At 36.0% G+C, this 13,966-nt stretch overlaps 1 protein-coding gene across 1 annotated transcript in view; it reads left to right on the top strand.

Moving 5' to 3' along the window:
- Positions 1-13,966, top strand: part of ANGPT1 (angiopoietin 1) — a 159,281-nt gene that overhangs the window by 133,774 nt on the left and 11,541 nt on the right. The window contains exon 8 of the mRNA XM_085221571.1: positions 11,392-11,522. Within this exon, the coding sequence (XP_085077697.1) occupies positions 11,392-11,522 (131 nt within the window). The remainder of the gene's footprint in view (positions 1-11,391; positions 11,523-13,966) is intronic.

The following is a 13,966-nucleotide window of genomic DNA, read 5'->3' as shown; positions in this document are numbered from 1 at the left end:
GAGAAAACAGTCTGCAGTCTTCTGTTTCATCAGATATGAAAGGGTGCTGAGTTTCCAGTGTTAAATCAATGCAACAGCTCACAACACTTGACCCAAGTGAACATGTACCATTTCTGTTCCATTTTCTTGTATTTGGTTTCTACTCTGGTTTAATACAAGAATTAGTATTGTAATTTGGTTGTACTGAAGTAAAACCTCTTAGTACCTATCTCAGTTCCATTTGAAGCAGAAAAGTTGTTACTCTGAATCACAGCTCTTACAAGGTCATGACCTTGGTTATTAGTGGGGGAAAAAAACAACTAACATGCAAGACATGCCGATCTCTGTTCGCCTGGTCAGTGTGGCACCAGTGAAGAACTTGGATCATAAATGGGTGACAGTCACTGAAACTTTCACTCATATGTGACTGTTTATAAGCCACAAATAACGCCAAGGGAGTTGAAATATGTTTTAACAGTCTGTTTATATTTTTCTATGGAGGTCTTAGTGCCACATAACTCATTTTGGCATTTTTTAAACTAAATTTTGCATTCAGAAAACCAAGCAAATGGTGAAGCCAATATTTATTTTTCAAGTAACCATAAACATTTCACAGAAACTCTCTGTTTATCACTTTTAAAATGTGTTACTTTTTTTCTGAACAGTAGCCATCAGAATTAAAGTCTAACCTTTGTATGATGACAGAGAAAAAGGCCAGAGAATGAATGTAGTAGGATAGAGCCCCTGAAGAGTAAAAGGATCAAGCTGAAATTGTTGCAGATTATTCAGGCAAGATGTGGAACATGCTTGGTTATATGTTTTCATTCTACATCCCATTTTTTAATGCCATAAGCCTTTAAGAAAAAAAAAAAAAAAAAAACCCACAACATATTATCATACTTGCAGTGTGAATGATCCTGTTGAGTAAGGGAAGCCTTTCATCCTCTTCACCATCTTTTTCTTTTTCTCTTTCCCCTCCTCCAATTTCTTAATTTTTTTTTTTTTCAAAGTACAATTAGGCTCTGATTGAGCCATGCACTTAGACATATTTTAAAATAAACTTTAAGCACTTAGTACTTAGCTAAGTCAGTACTATCAGAACTGTTGCAGAAGGTCAAGTCATTCTTGCCTCTTTATTGTTGTACAGACTTTAAAATGACATCAAAATAAAATATGTATATATTATGGTAAGAATGAGATCACAACAATTACATTGTCCTTAATAAAAACTTACATTGTTTCCCTACTTGCATTTCCTGTCATCTCCAGAAAGTGGTCTTTCAACATCCTTTACTGATTTCATTTTATACAGCCACAAAATTAAGCCTATTAAACTCATAAACATTGAAATGACTTCTACATCAAGACTGAATAGACAAATGTAAGTGAATGGAAATCCTGGCAAACATTTTCTTTGAAAATAATGTCCCCAGCTCTGCATTTTCCTAGAGATAAAAAGCAACATTTGAATATCATCTTAACAGTTTTCTTCTTCTGACTGCAGAAAATATAATGGAGTGCAGAAAAGTTTTAATGGGAATAATTAAGTTGTAAGCCTGGACCTGTGTTACATAACCTCCTTAGAGCAAAATTGTAGCTTCAGCCGTAGTTTTCTGCATGCTTTTCACAGTGTAAAAAACACATAAAAGCCAACAGAAACAAAACTACATTGTTAATGTACTCTTAAGCACAATAATTTAAGTTAATGTGCTTATACAATTTAAGTATCAAACACCAACATATCTCAATGAGATTTATATATTTTTTGAGATAGGTCTATCTGTGAAATTTATAACTTTTGGAGTTACTTATGATTAATTACTTTCGATTAAGTAAACTCTGTGATAAATATTTCACTGTGGCCTACAAATGATATTTTTCAATGACACTTCAGGGTAACAAGAAGCTAGTATCTCTACAGTAGTCATCAGAGTAAAAGTTAGCTCTAACAGCATGCTGATATATTAAGTTTTGCATTTAAATTTTATCTACAACAGTTATTAGGATAATGTACAATGCATGTGGGTGACAGTGGGTAATTAATGTTACCCTCAGTGTAACTAAAGCATGGATTTATGAAATTCACTTTTATTAAATGTCCACATCAGTTTCAACAAAATATATTTATCTATGAAATTTTTAGGACTCAAAGCATATTTTGGAATCATTATTAAATTTAAATTTTACTGCAATCATGTTGGTTTTTTGACTGGATTTTCAAGCAGGATTAATCAATTCAGAATTAAATAAAATTTCAAACCAATATTCAATGAATCCAAAATTTCAACGAGTGGAAAGCAAATTAAAATAAAAATACGCAATCAATAGATTTAAGCAGCAAGATGTCTGCTTACTTATTTATAATTTACATAATCTTTTCAAACTTTTCTAATATGAGTTTCTTCTGTGCTGAAAAATCCCTTTAGAATCAGTTTTGGCACCTCTGCTGTTGCCTTCAGCCAAACCCAGAAAGTGTACTTTAGCTGGGAGAAAAGCATTTTTAAATTTTAAGTTTACCAAATTTTTGTAAACTTGGCTTTTTTTTTTTTTTTTTTTTTTTTGGTAGATGTCCAGATAAGTTCTAACTTTGTTTTTTATTTTTTAATTTTTTAAGAAGTTCACCCATTTTTTGTGCTATCAAAACAATTTGTATTATCATCATACTACATGTTCAGTGCTTACATAATATTTCAAGTTTCAAAATACAAATAATCTTTTAACTTTCTAATTGAACACGGTATTTATTACACAGAGATTAATTATCACAAAAGTGGCAGTTTCTGCAGCAGTAGGAAATCTTAGCATTTAATTAGGTGGTGGGAGAGTAGCAGGATTTTAACTTATTGTGAATAAGAAAATAATGGATCTAAGAAATGAAAAGCTACATTTTAGATTTCCATCAAAGTATATTGTGAATTATTTTGCCTTTGTAAGCACTGTGTTGAAAAGCATTTTTAAAAGAAAATTGTTGTATTAGATTAATGTATCTCTTTTGTGCTATGTTTGATGAGAGATTAGAGTAGAGGGAATTAGTTCTGTTCAACACATCATTGTCATAGTAGCATTTAAATATGCTTCTGTCCCAGCTAGCAGGAAAACTGAGTGTTGTCGTATGTTTCCTTTCCATCACCACCATGTTACTGACATCAGCTGCAAACTTAGCAGCTTATGCTGCCTCAGTGACTGTTTCTGTGGCTTCTGCAGCATGTATTTCAAGTGGTAGAAGCGTATGTTTGCTTGTTCACTGTCCAGAAAAGAAATGCATTTTAAACATTTTCTGTAAGTTGTGACAAAGCACAATTTGTCTATATACAGTGGCATGGCATGCTGTCCACCTTGTGGTAGGAAAAATTTGTCTGGCAATAAATCTGAGTATATTTTAATTATCCCTGGTCACTGTACCTTGTCCCAAGTTATACAGCACTTGAGTCAATTACTAATGAAATTTAATATAGGAAAAGGCAAAATCTGTTATATTATATCTATATGGTCACATCCACTAAAGTAGAAAAGCCTACTAGATGCCTGCACAGTTTGCTGTAATGTGTAGCTCTGTTACTTTTTCATGGCTCAGTTATTAGCCAACACTCACCCCTCATCCTGCATCATCTGAAACCTTCCCTTTTGTCTATTCCCCTCCTTCAATCTGTCAGGTGTGTGTGGCACAAACACAAACTAGAAGTAGCACTAGCTTTCCAGAGAGGAAACAAGGTTTTTTCTTAATGGTTTGCAGTCCCACAAAGTGTCTACCTGCCCTGTATTTTTTGATGTCCCATAGGCTATACTTGAATTCTATAGGAAAAGTGTTCATATTCATTTATTGCTGTATTTTATATTACCTTCTTGTCCTTAAAACTGAAATATATATGTTCTTTGTCAGGATATATTGAATTAATATTTTTTATGTTATAAACAGTTGGCACATTTCACTTGCCTCAACAGGAGAATGGGCAGAAGTTGCAGTAATGTCAAGTTTAATCATTGCAACATTGAGTCATTGCTACAGAGCTGCAGAGGAAAAAAATACAGATGTCATCTTGTCTTACACTTTTCTTAAGGGATGGTGGGAGGAAATTATTTACATGTGCTGACCGCAAGAATATTCAGAGTCAAATTAAAAATCTGTTGAAGTTGTCAGAGCTACTTATTCCATTATTTAAGTTTTTTACATTCTACAGAACCATCATGTCTACTGCTTGCAAAGTTACAAATTCTACCAGGAGTCCAATAAAGTTAAATAAAGAATCCACAACTTTACTACTTATACTGTTGCTCAATTTGAAATAAATTTAAGATTTGAGAGAATTCAGCTGGTTTTTTGTATTTACACTGGTGTTTTTCTCCAGTCAGACATCAGCTTTGAAAGTCTTGTTCTTCATGCTCTAGGTGCTTTTGTATCATTCTAGGATGGGCAGCAATAAAGGTGAATTTTTCTTGCAGTTTAAATAAATGGATTAGCAGGAGCTCAAAGTTGTGTAACAGTAATGGTGACTGAACTTTATATTGTTTCTTTAATTTCTCTAAGTGTATTTTCCGTTCTTTAAGTGTAGCTTTTAATTTTCTTTTAATGCTTACTTATCTCATCTGCTGTTAAGTTCCTGTCAGTTAAACAATCCTTATTTGTGATTAAATATTAAATTTAATTTTGATTGTTTTTATAGGGATAGTACTTACTGCTGTATTAAAACCTAAATTAAACATTTTTCCCTGAAAATGTAGGTTATGCTGAAGAAGATTTTTTCTAACAGAAAAAGGATGTAAATGGGTGCCCAGGCAATCTAATTCTGATCTGAAGCATTAGAATTAGAAAGCACCAACTATAATGCCTTGCACTCTGCGACTCAGAACAGTTCAAGCTCACAGAAGACTACCTGATCACCACAGATGGTTCATTCTCTTCAGCAGAGACTGTGTTTCACCTGAATTCACAAATGTACTCAGAAATGTTTCTCCTTATCCCTGAGTGAGAGTACTAAATACTGAAAAAGTTGAATACTGACCTAGGCCTTCTAGATCGTTAACATATTTTGTCTAGCTGCATTTTTAACAGCAAGTTGGCAGACTTTTCAGTTTCAACCTCAGTCGCAGCAGATTTTCTTTAGAGTGATTATTTATCACATTATTTATCAAGTATTTGAAATACAACTTTATTACAAAAGTGTTTTTTTGTTTGTTTGTTTGTTTGTTTGTTTGTCAGAGATAACAGTTACTATTAATGCTTCATGCCATTTTGCAGGATGTCCATAAAGAAAGCATTTTGGGAGCTAATGTATTTTTTATTGATATACAAAATGTGTATTACTGACCAACAAAGCTGCATGAGACTTACAGATATCCTAGCTATTTCACTGACAGACTGCTCTAAACAAAGAACTTAATGATTTCTAGAGACTCAGGAAAAAATTATAGCTGATATCTCAATTCTGAGAGATACTGACCTCTCACTAGTTCCATTAAAAATAAATAAATAAATTGAGGACAAGTGCTCTATAAGCAAACACTGAAACAGAAATAGTTTCCTTCAGCATTAATAACATTTAACACACAATCTTCACACAAGGATTTATGATTGCATTTATTTTTTAGATCTTCTAAGGTCTCATTATGTATGATGTAATTTTCATAAGAACATTTTTCAGAAATACTCAACTCTTTTTGGACTTCATCTGAAATTATTCTGAGTTCATCTATTAATCTCATCAAACATTGTGAAAAGAGCTGAGCTGTGTATTCTTGTGTATTCAGGTGATCTAACCAAGGTGATCAAAAGAAGTTTCTGGTGTAAATTTGAAATCACTTTTTCAGGCTGCCCTAGGATGTTTGTGTAACTTTTGTTAGAATTATTCTTTCCACACAATATAATATAGAATTATAGAATCACCAAGGATGGAAGAGATCTCCAAAGTCATTGAGTCCAATCATCCACCTCCCACCAAAATTTTCTCACCAAACCGTGTCCCCTAATACTACAACTAAATCTTTCTTGAACACCTTCAAGGATGGTGACTCAACTACCTACCTGGGCAGCACTTGACCACTCTTTTTGAAGATAATTTTTTCATGATATCCAACTTGAACCTCCCTTGGTGCAACTTGAGGCTATTACCTTTGCTTTCCAGAGTCTGGGGATAGAGGAACTGTGTCCAATACTAGGAATGTTGGAAAGCAAAGTATGTTTAAGTGTTCTTCCTCACCATCTGTTTACATAGATCCCTTGCTGCTATTGCAAGAGTAGTCACATGGAAAAAATGCAGAGGGAACTTCTAACACTCGTTAGATAAGACAGAACAATTGCTTTTCTTTAATGTGCTGTCTTTCCTAAAGTACTTCAATGAACAAATTTGCTTTTCTGTAAATAAGTAGCATCATCTGCTGTGTTCTTCATTATGATCTTAGAATTTCACAAGAACGTCATTAGATGTCCTTATAACTTAATATACACACTTAGCATTTTACTTACTCCTGTTTACTCATATTTATTTGCTAATGCTTATTTGTTGCTATTTTAATTTCAATGCATATAGATGAAGGCTTCTTGTTTATTTCACCATAACTTTGCTTTTCTTGCCAAAACTGTAAATCTAAGAAGTGTTTCAAACACTGTTCCTTGATCTTCAGAACTTCCCTGCAGTGAGCAAATGGGAAGGCAGGTATCCTGAAACTGCCCCCAGACTTTTGTTTGGAATGAGTTTCCTTTTTTATTTTTGACTTCTTTTCCTTAGTCTTGTATAAGTACAAACAAGAGCTCCACCTTTAATCACTGTCTTTTCTAAATCAGGGCAATTCTGTCCTGATAGCTATTCAGAGCTTCTTTTAAAGTTTCAGTCCTACTAATTTGATTCTGTTATCAGTAAAAACTTAACTAAGCCTAAATTATAAGAAACCTACTGCTGACTGAGGGCTAGCAGAATCCTCACTCACTAGTGAAGGACAGTGATGTACTAATCTCATCATGTTGACTGTGACACATATGGTTTGAATGGAAGTTCAGAAACAGAATAACCAGCTGCTTCAGTATCAGTTTTCTTTTTACTTCAGCCTAAGTTTTGACCCAGTGTAGTGCCAACTTTACCGTATCATGTATTCTGAACTCTTTTGGCAACACCAATTTAGGTAGAAAGCTTTTAGCAAAATATTCCCACTTTATAGAATCATTGAATCATAGAATTGTTTGAGTTGGAACAGATCCCTACAGCTAGATCAGACTGCTCAGAGCCCCATCCATCTGGACTTCAAAATTTGCAAGGACAGGACATTCACTACCTCTCTGGGTAACCCATTCCAGTGCTTCAATACCCTTACCATATAACTCTGTTTCCTTATATCCAGTCTAAATTTCCTATTTTAGCTTTAAACCATTTCCTTTTACCCTATCACAATAGACTTTGCTAAAGAGTCTTACTTATAACCCTCTATTTGTATATTTGAAAGGCTGCTATCAGGCCACCTTCAGGCCTTCTCTTCTCCAGGCTGTCAGCCTGTCCTCATAGGAGAGGTGTTCCATCCTTTGGATCATTTTTGTGGCCCTCCTCTGGATGTGCTCTAACAAATCCATGTCTCTCTGGTACTGAGGACTCCACATCTAGACAAAGTACTCAGATGAGTTCTCACCAGAGCAGAGGAGAGGAGCAAGATTGCCTTCCTCGATCTGCTGGCCATGTTTCTTTTGATGCAGTCCTTGATATGGTTGGCTTTCTGGGCTACAAGGGCATATTGCTGGCTCATGACCAGTTTACCATCCACCAATACCTTCAGGTTCTTTTTGGCAGGGCTGCACTCAATCCTTTTGTTCCCCAGCTTGTATCGATAGCTAGGGTTGCCATGACCCAGGTGCAAGACATTGCAGTTCGATTTGTTGAATCTCATGAGGTTCACCTCAGCACATTGCTTGACCCTGTCTAGCTCTCTCTGGGTGACACTCTATCCCTTGATGTGTCAACTGCATTACGCAGCTTAGTGTCATCCACAAACATGCTAAAGATGCACTCAATGCTGCTGTTGATGTCACTGATGAAGATATTAAAGAACACTCGTTCCAGTACTGACAGCTGAGGGACACTACTTGTCACTGATTATCATCTGGACATTGAGCCACCGAACACCACTATCTGGGTAGAATCTTGCAAACAGTTCTTTGTCCAGTGAACAGCCCACTCTTTAAATCCATATCTTTCCAATTTGGAGAGAAGGATGTTATGGGGGCCTTACTGAAGTTGATCTCTTTTTTGGCCCCTGTCACACTTTTTAACCCGTTTCATCTTGTAGCCTCAGAATATGGCTCATCTTTTCACTGCTGTAGTATGGTAAACCTACTACAATTGCTTACTTCATGTTTAGAGCTAAGTCATGGAGGTCAGTGGTGTTCAGGGAAGGTCAGACATAACTGGCAAGATTAAATCTGCTGTGAGTGGAATGTTTATAAAATATCAGTGCAAGAGCTTGTAAATAATCCTAATGCTTACCCCGCTGGGGAAAACACTGCACATCACCACACACACATTGTTTTTTTTCTTTAGTGTTTTCTTACAGTATAAGAATATTTTTTATTGGACTAACTGAGTTTTACAGTGTTGATTGTTAGTAAAAAAAACCTGGCTAGCATTGTCTTCCTGATTTAAGCAAATAGTATTCGCTTTTTATACTGACTTTATGAGACTTCTGTGAGTTTTGGTGTTGCTGATATAGTGGCATTTTGAAATCAGATTGTAGATATCATGTGAAAAGTAATTTTTCTATCAACACAACCTCAGACAAGTTTATTTTGCTCCACAAAAAAATTAGGCACAGCTTGCAAAACAAGGCAAAATTCCAGTGAATGAAGTTGAGATCAATTCCAGCCATTACTTTATGTGGAACAAAGAAACAATGAACAAAGCCAGATCTTAATGTAATTTTATCTAAAGAAAGCATGCTTTGATAGACTAACATTACAATTATGGGATAATTGCCACTGTGATTGGACAAGAGCATAATGTAATGATCTTGCTGTACTTTTGTTCCTCAGTTGTTCCTTGTTAGGCTTCTTAGAGTGTTTGTAATCTTTTCTTGTGGCTTACAATTTGCCTTATCCTTTCTTTGCATTCAAAAGTATTTGACTGTGCAAGGTATTTAAATCTAATCCAAGAATTTTTATATGTACATGTGTATATACTTATCTATAGATAAAATTTACTCTAATAATTGAACCTAAAGTTATTTAATCATCAGATTCAGATCAGGTGACAAGCAGCATCAAAATCAAATGAAGATATCTGTTGGAAAGATAGTTCTGACAGTTGTCTTTCTTAATTTTTTATTTAAATATATTAAGGTGAAGCATCTACTGTTTCCATTTTTAAAGATGGAAAATAAGTGCATAGGAAGAATTTAAGTGAAATTTAGGTGAAGTTTAAGCCAGTCTGAAAGTGTGAATTTTAGACTCTCTAGAGCCCCAAGCATTAGTTATATAACTCCACATTTTGAGATGCCTCAGTAACTTAGCATAAATCTCCTACATGTCTTCACTACGATACAGAGAAGATGCTTTTTTGTAACAAGGTTCCATTACCAGTTTAACAAGATTGGGTTTGTGTGGATCTAACATCCATAGATGCGTGCAAGACAAATAAACTAGTATGTGTACTTGGTAAAGGAAAGCTGCCATATGGTATCTGCATGTCCCTTCTCCTCCCTCTGAAAAGGAGATCTTCAAACACAAAGTTCTGTGGGAGAACTATATTTTATTAATTTTATGTCTAGTAAACAGACTCGTCTTCCAATCTCTGAATGATGCCAATGTCTTAACTGCTAATTTTGTATAATAGACTGGGTTAGGGATGTTCCCCACTTCTGCTGTTGACACTATGATCAATTTGAAGCAAATTATCTATCTTCATATAAACAAAAGTAGGAATGACATTCTGTTTAAGGCATTTGCTTTTTTATTCATCCAAAGTCACTAGATTAAACTGAACAAAGTCTGAGAGGCAGTAACCACAATCAGCGAATCATAACTGCTGCTCTTTTTTACTGTGTTTGTTGAAATCAGGAAGGCATTTTTCTAGGGTGGGACTTCCATCTGTAAATCCCAGAGAGAAAGTCACTTCTCTCCCATTTTACAGCTTAAGTACTACTTCTGAGCCCATTACTCTTTCAATATTTCGGAGATATACATATCCTTCTTTAATAACCCTAGAAGAAGCTTGTTTCTCACCTTCTGTTAGTAAAGCAGTCTATCCCAAATCACGCTGTTGGTTTTCCCTATTCCTCCTTTATTCCTTCCTTTAAAACTTCAGTGAGATAAGTATAGGATGCTTCTTCCCCTTTCTCTGGCCCCAGTGACTAAGGCTTGCTCCTGTGATGGGGACATTATGACTTCATATTTCTCCAGAAGACTCTGAGATACTGTCTCCTTTTTCATGTATATGAAGACATTACTAGCAAAATATACCCTCAACTTCCAGCAACATTTTATGAAAAAATTACAAGCCAGATGTCTGATTTATGTAGCTATGTACAGGAAGTAATTTTTCCTGCAATTGTCAGTCTCCTCATGATGTCCGTCTCCTAGAGATGCTTACATGGATGCAAGAAAAGCATAGTATGCAACCTTATTTTCTCTCCTCAGTGTTTCCATGTGTTTGCCCCTCTAGCTGTGAACTCGGGACAGACATAGCCATGTTCTCTCTTGTTCCTCTGGTGGGACAGAAGTGTCCCATTCAACATCCTTGTAGCTGGTCCATTTGACTTTGGGCATTGCTTTGCTGAGCAACGCAAATGCTGTTACTCGCTAAAGCTGGGTTTAGATTCCTAGATTGTGGTTGTGTTTTCAACTAGTTGACAAGGCTCCTTAAGGAAAGAGATATTTAGCACTGCAAATCATTAAGACTTCTGTGGCTTGAACTCTTAGTTATTTTCCATTCATCACTCAGAGACAGCTTTGGCAGAAGTAAGTTCCTGGCTTGTCATGTAACCTATGGAATTAAAAATTCTGAAACTGATGAAACTCCCTTTCAAGCGTGGGGATTAATAACGTGATTACCATTAGCAGGAAGTGCTGTTTTTGTATCACAGTAAAGAGAACAGCTACATAAATATTCAATCATTGTATCAATGTATTGCAGATCTCTGGGCACCTTTCTTCATTCCCTTTCCTGTCTTTGACACCTTCCACTTTCTTGTGTTTTCCAAGTTGGATTCCCTGTGCTCAGATCTGCCATGGTTCAGGGACTATGTCCTGCAGGGACTACAGATACATTGGAAAAAAATGAATGTCCTCATTCTACTAAAATAAAAAAAGAGACTGAGCAAAATTGCAAGATGTTTCTGAAGTTTCTGGGTGTACTGTGTACAGGGCAAACTTCATATGTAAAGAGATCTTGATATTTTATGGTTCCTTTTGGTGACATTGATTGTTTTCTTTTGCTGTTTCAGGCTTTATTTAAAAGGTCACAGTGGAACAGCTGGAAAACAGAGTAGCCTGATCCTGCATGGTGCTGAATTCAGTACAAAAGATGCTGATAATGACAACTGCATGTGTAAATGTGCTCTCATGTTAACTGGAGGTGAGTACAACTCTAAAAATATGTAATATATTGTTGGAAGTCCACTCTATTTTCCTTAAGCAAATATGGATGACGTTGCGTGCATGGATGTGTAAGTACTATGTGAAAATTCCTTTTATTATTATTACTCCTACTCTTTTCTTTATGCACGTTGTGGTAGTGCCAACACCCCACAACAAATTTGTGGCAACAAATTCAATAGGGAAAGCACAGGTTAGTGTTCTTGTTAAGGTAACAAAGGCAAAGAAGGAAGAAATGAGGAAATGAAGAAGGGGGAAAGATGTTTATAAGATGCTGGAAAAGAATACCTCAGAAAAAAGAAGAGAGAAAGGACAGGGAAATAGAAACATATTTCATTCTGAAAATAATGTCTGCTATTTATTTCTATGGAAATTACAGCAGATATAAAAAGCACAATAACACAATTTGATAGAGCAAATTCTCAGCTACGAAATAATATTTTTCAACACAGTCACCACCATTACCTACGAATTCTCACCAGCAGTGAACAGGAAGAACCTGCACATCAGGTTCTGCCCATCAGGTTCTGCCCATAACAATCTGCAACAACATTGTTTCACAGCTGTTTTGTTGACATCATTGCTAGGAAAATGTTGCCCGCACAGTTATTTCATTGCGCCGAATAAATGGAAAATATTTCCCAATTGTATGGTGAATGTGGCAGGAGAATCCATCCAAAATTGGCAGTGTGCTCCACAGTCTTCTAACTGATATGAGGCCTGGCATTAATTTTGTTGCAAGAAAAAGATTTTCTTCTTTGGACTGACTCTGGAAGTTTGAACCTTCAGTTTAGTCAGTGTGGTGATGTAGCATTCAGACTTGATGGTTTGTCTGGGACCCAGAAAATCCAAAAGAATCACACCCTTCCTATCCCAAAAGATAGTGCCTATCACTCTACCCTCTGAGGATCATCTCTTGTACTTTTTTTCAGTAGGGAGTTCACATGTCACCACTCCATGGACTGCTGTTTTGACTATAGCTTGCAGTGGCAACATCTATAATGATGCAATCCAGGGAACTGTGTGATATTATTATAGAAATAACTAATGTGATTCAGCTCTCTGTCTTATGTTCAAACACTTGTAGACTCAAATCATGGCACTTAGGTGTTCTATAATGTTTAAAACAACATCCTTAGTGAGCAGAATCAAAATGCAGAAGACAAGAGGGAGGAACTGAGGTGAGGGGAGATCACAGAGATGTAACATTTAGGTATCTGAAAGAACGAAATCAATCTGACTGCCAGTAAGTATAGTAAATGTGACTGATATCTGTTCTCTCCAATACGGAGGAGGAATATCCAAGGTTAGCTCCTCATATAGATGCCTAAAAACCTGCAAAAGAGTCAGAAATTTCTCTTATAATTGGTGCTTATTCTGAGTTAGTGAATGGGCAAGTCAGTATGAAAGGGCAAAGTCATTTTTACCTCTTAGACTTCACTGAAGGAGAAATCTTGCACTGTGATTCTTTGATTCATAGACTTCATTACCAAGAAAGGCTCTTATCTTCACATCCGATCTTCTGAGAATCTCACTCTGTGATTTCTAACTTTCTCGGAAAAAACTCCAGAGCATAAAAATTATTCTGTATTTTGAATTAGACTTTAAACCTGATATTATTTGTGGTTACTGGCACTCTGAGTATATCCAACTCGGGCCACATTCAGGCATATTGAGATTAGCACTTCTTAACAGAAGATGATTTTTTCAGTGGAAATTCTTAGCAAATGCATAGCCTACCTCCTCATTCTCTTTCCTAATTGGATATTACCCAGGTGGGAGAGTCTTTTAGGAGTTGATTTTTTTATTAAATGTCAGTTCATGAAACTTCTTCCAGCAGACAAGCGATCAGAGAATGCTTTCCCATTTGCGTAGCAAAAGTTACTTCTGGGGCAAATAGTGGGTAAGAAGTCAATAGTTGATTTTAATTAAAACTATTATCTTTCCCCACAGAGACCATGCTAAATGGGTAAATACTTCCAGGGCAGGTCAGAGCCCAGTGAGAATCTCCTAAATGAGAGTTATGTCTGTGCTGAAGTGCATATTCATTCACGTATCTGAACTGCCTGGAAAACCACCTCTGCTCCTAGACAGCTAAATCTGGGAGCGGTGGGTTTTGTTTATTTTCCTACCCTGACTTATATGGCAGGTCAATGCCTTACTAAGGTCAGCCTGCTGTTGAACAACCATTCCACAAAGATTCACATATATTTTGCTGCAGCAGTCCCGTAAATCCACAGATTAGAATATGCTGGTAGCATTTGAAAGGAATAAGTGAAAGTGGGATGAATTACCAGAGGTAGAGGAAATCACAAATAGGACAAATCACTGTAGTGTAAAACGGAGATGCAACTAGACCTTGAAAAAAGGTGACTGAAGCAGCTAAGCAGCATTTAGTAAGGTGTAGTTCTTCAAGAAGAGAAA

The sequence above is a fragment of the Meleagris gallopavo genome, chromosome 3, assembly GCF_905368555.1.
Source record: "Meleagris gallopavo chromosome 3, MGAL_WU_HG_1.1, whole genome shotgun sequence".
NCBI classification, from domain to species: Eukaryota; Metazoa; Chordata; class Aves; order Galliformes; family Phasianidae; genus Meleagris; species Meleagris gallopavo.
The sequence above is the reverse complement of the archived record's forward strand: the minus strand, read 5'-3'. Positions and strand labels throughout refer to the sequence as shown.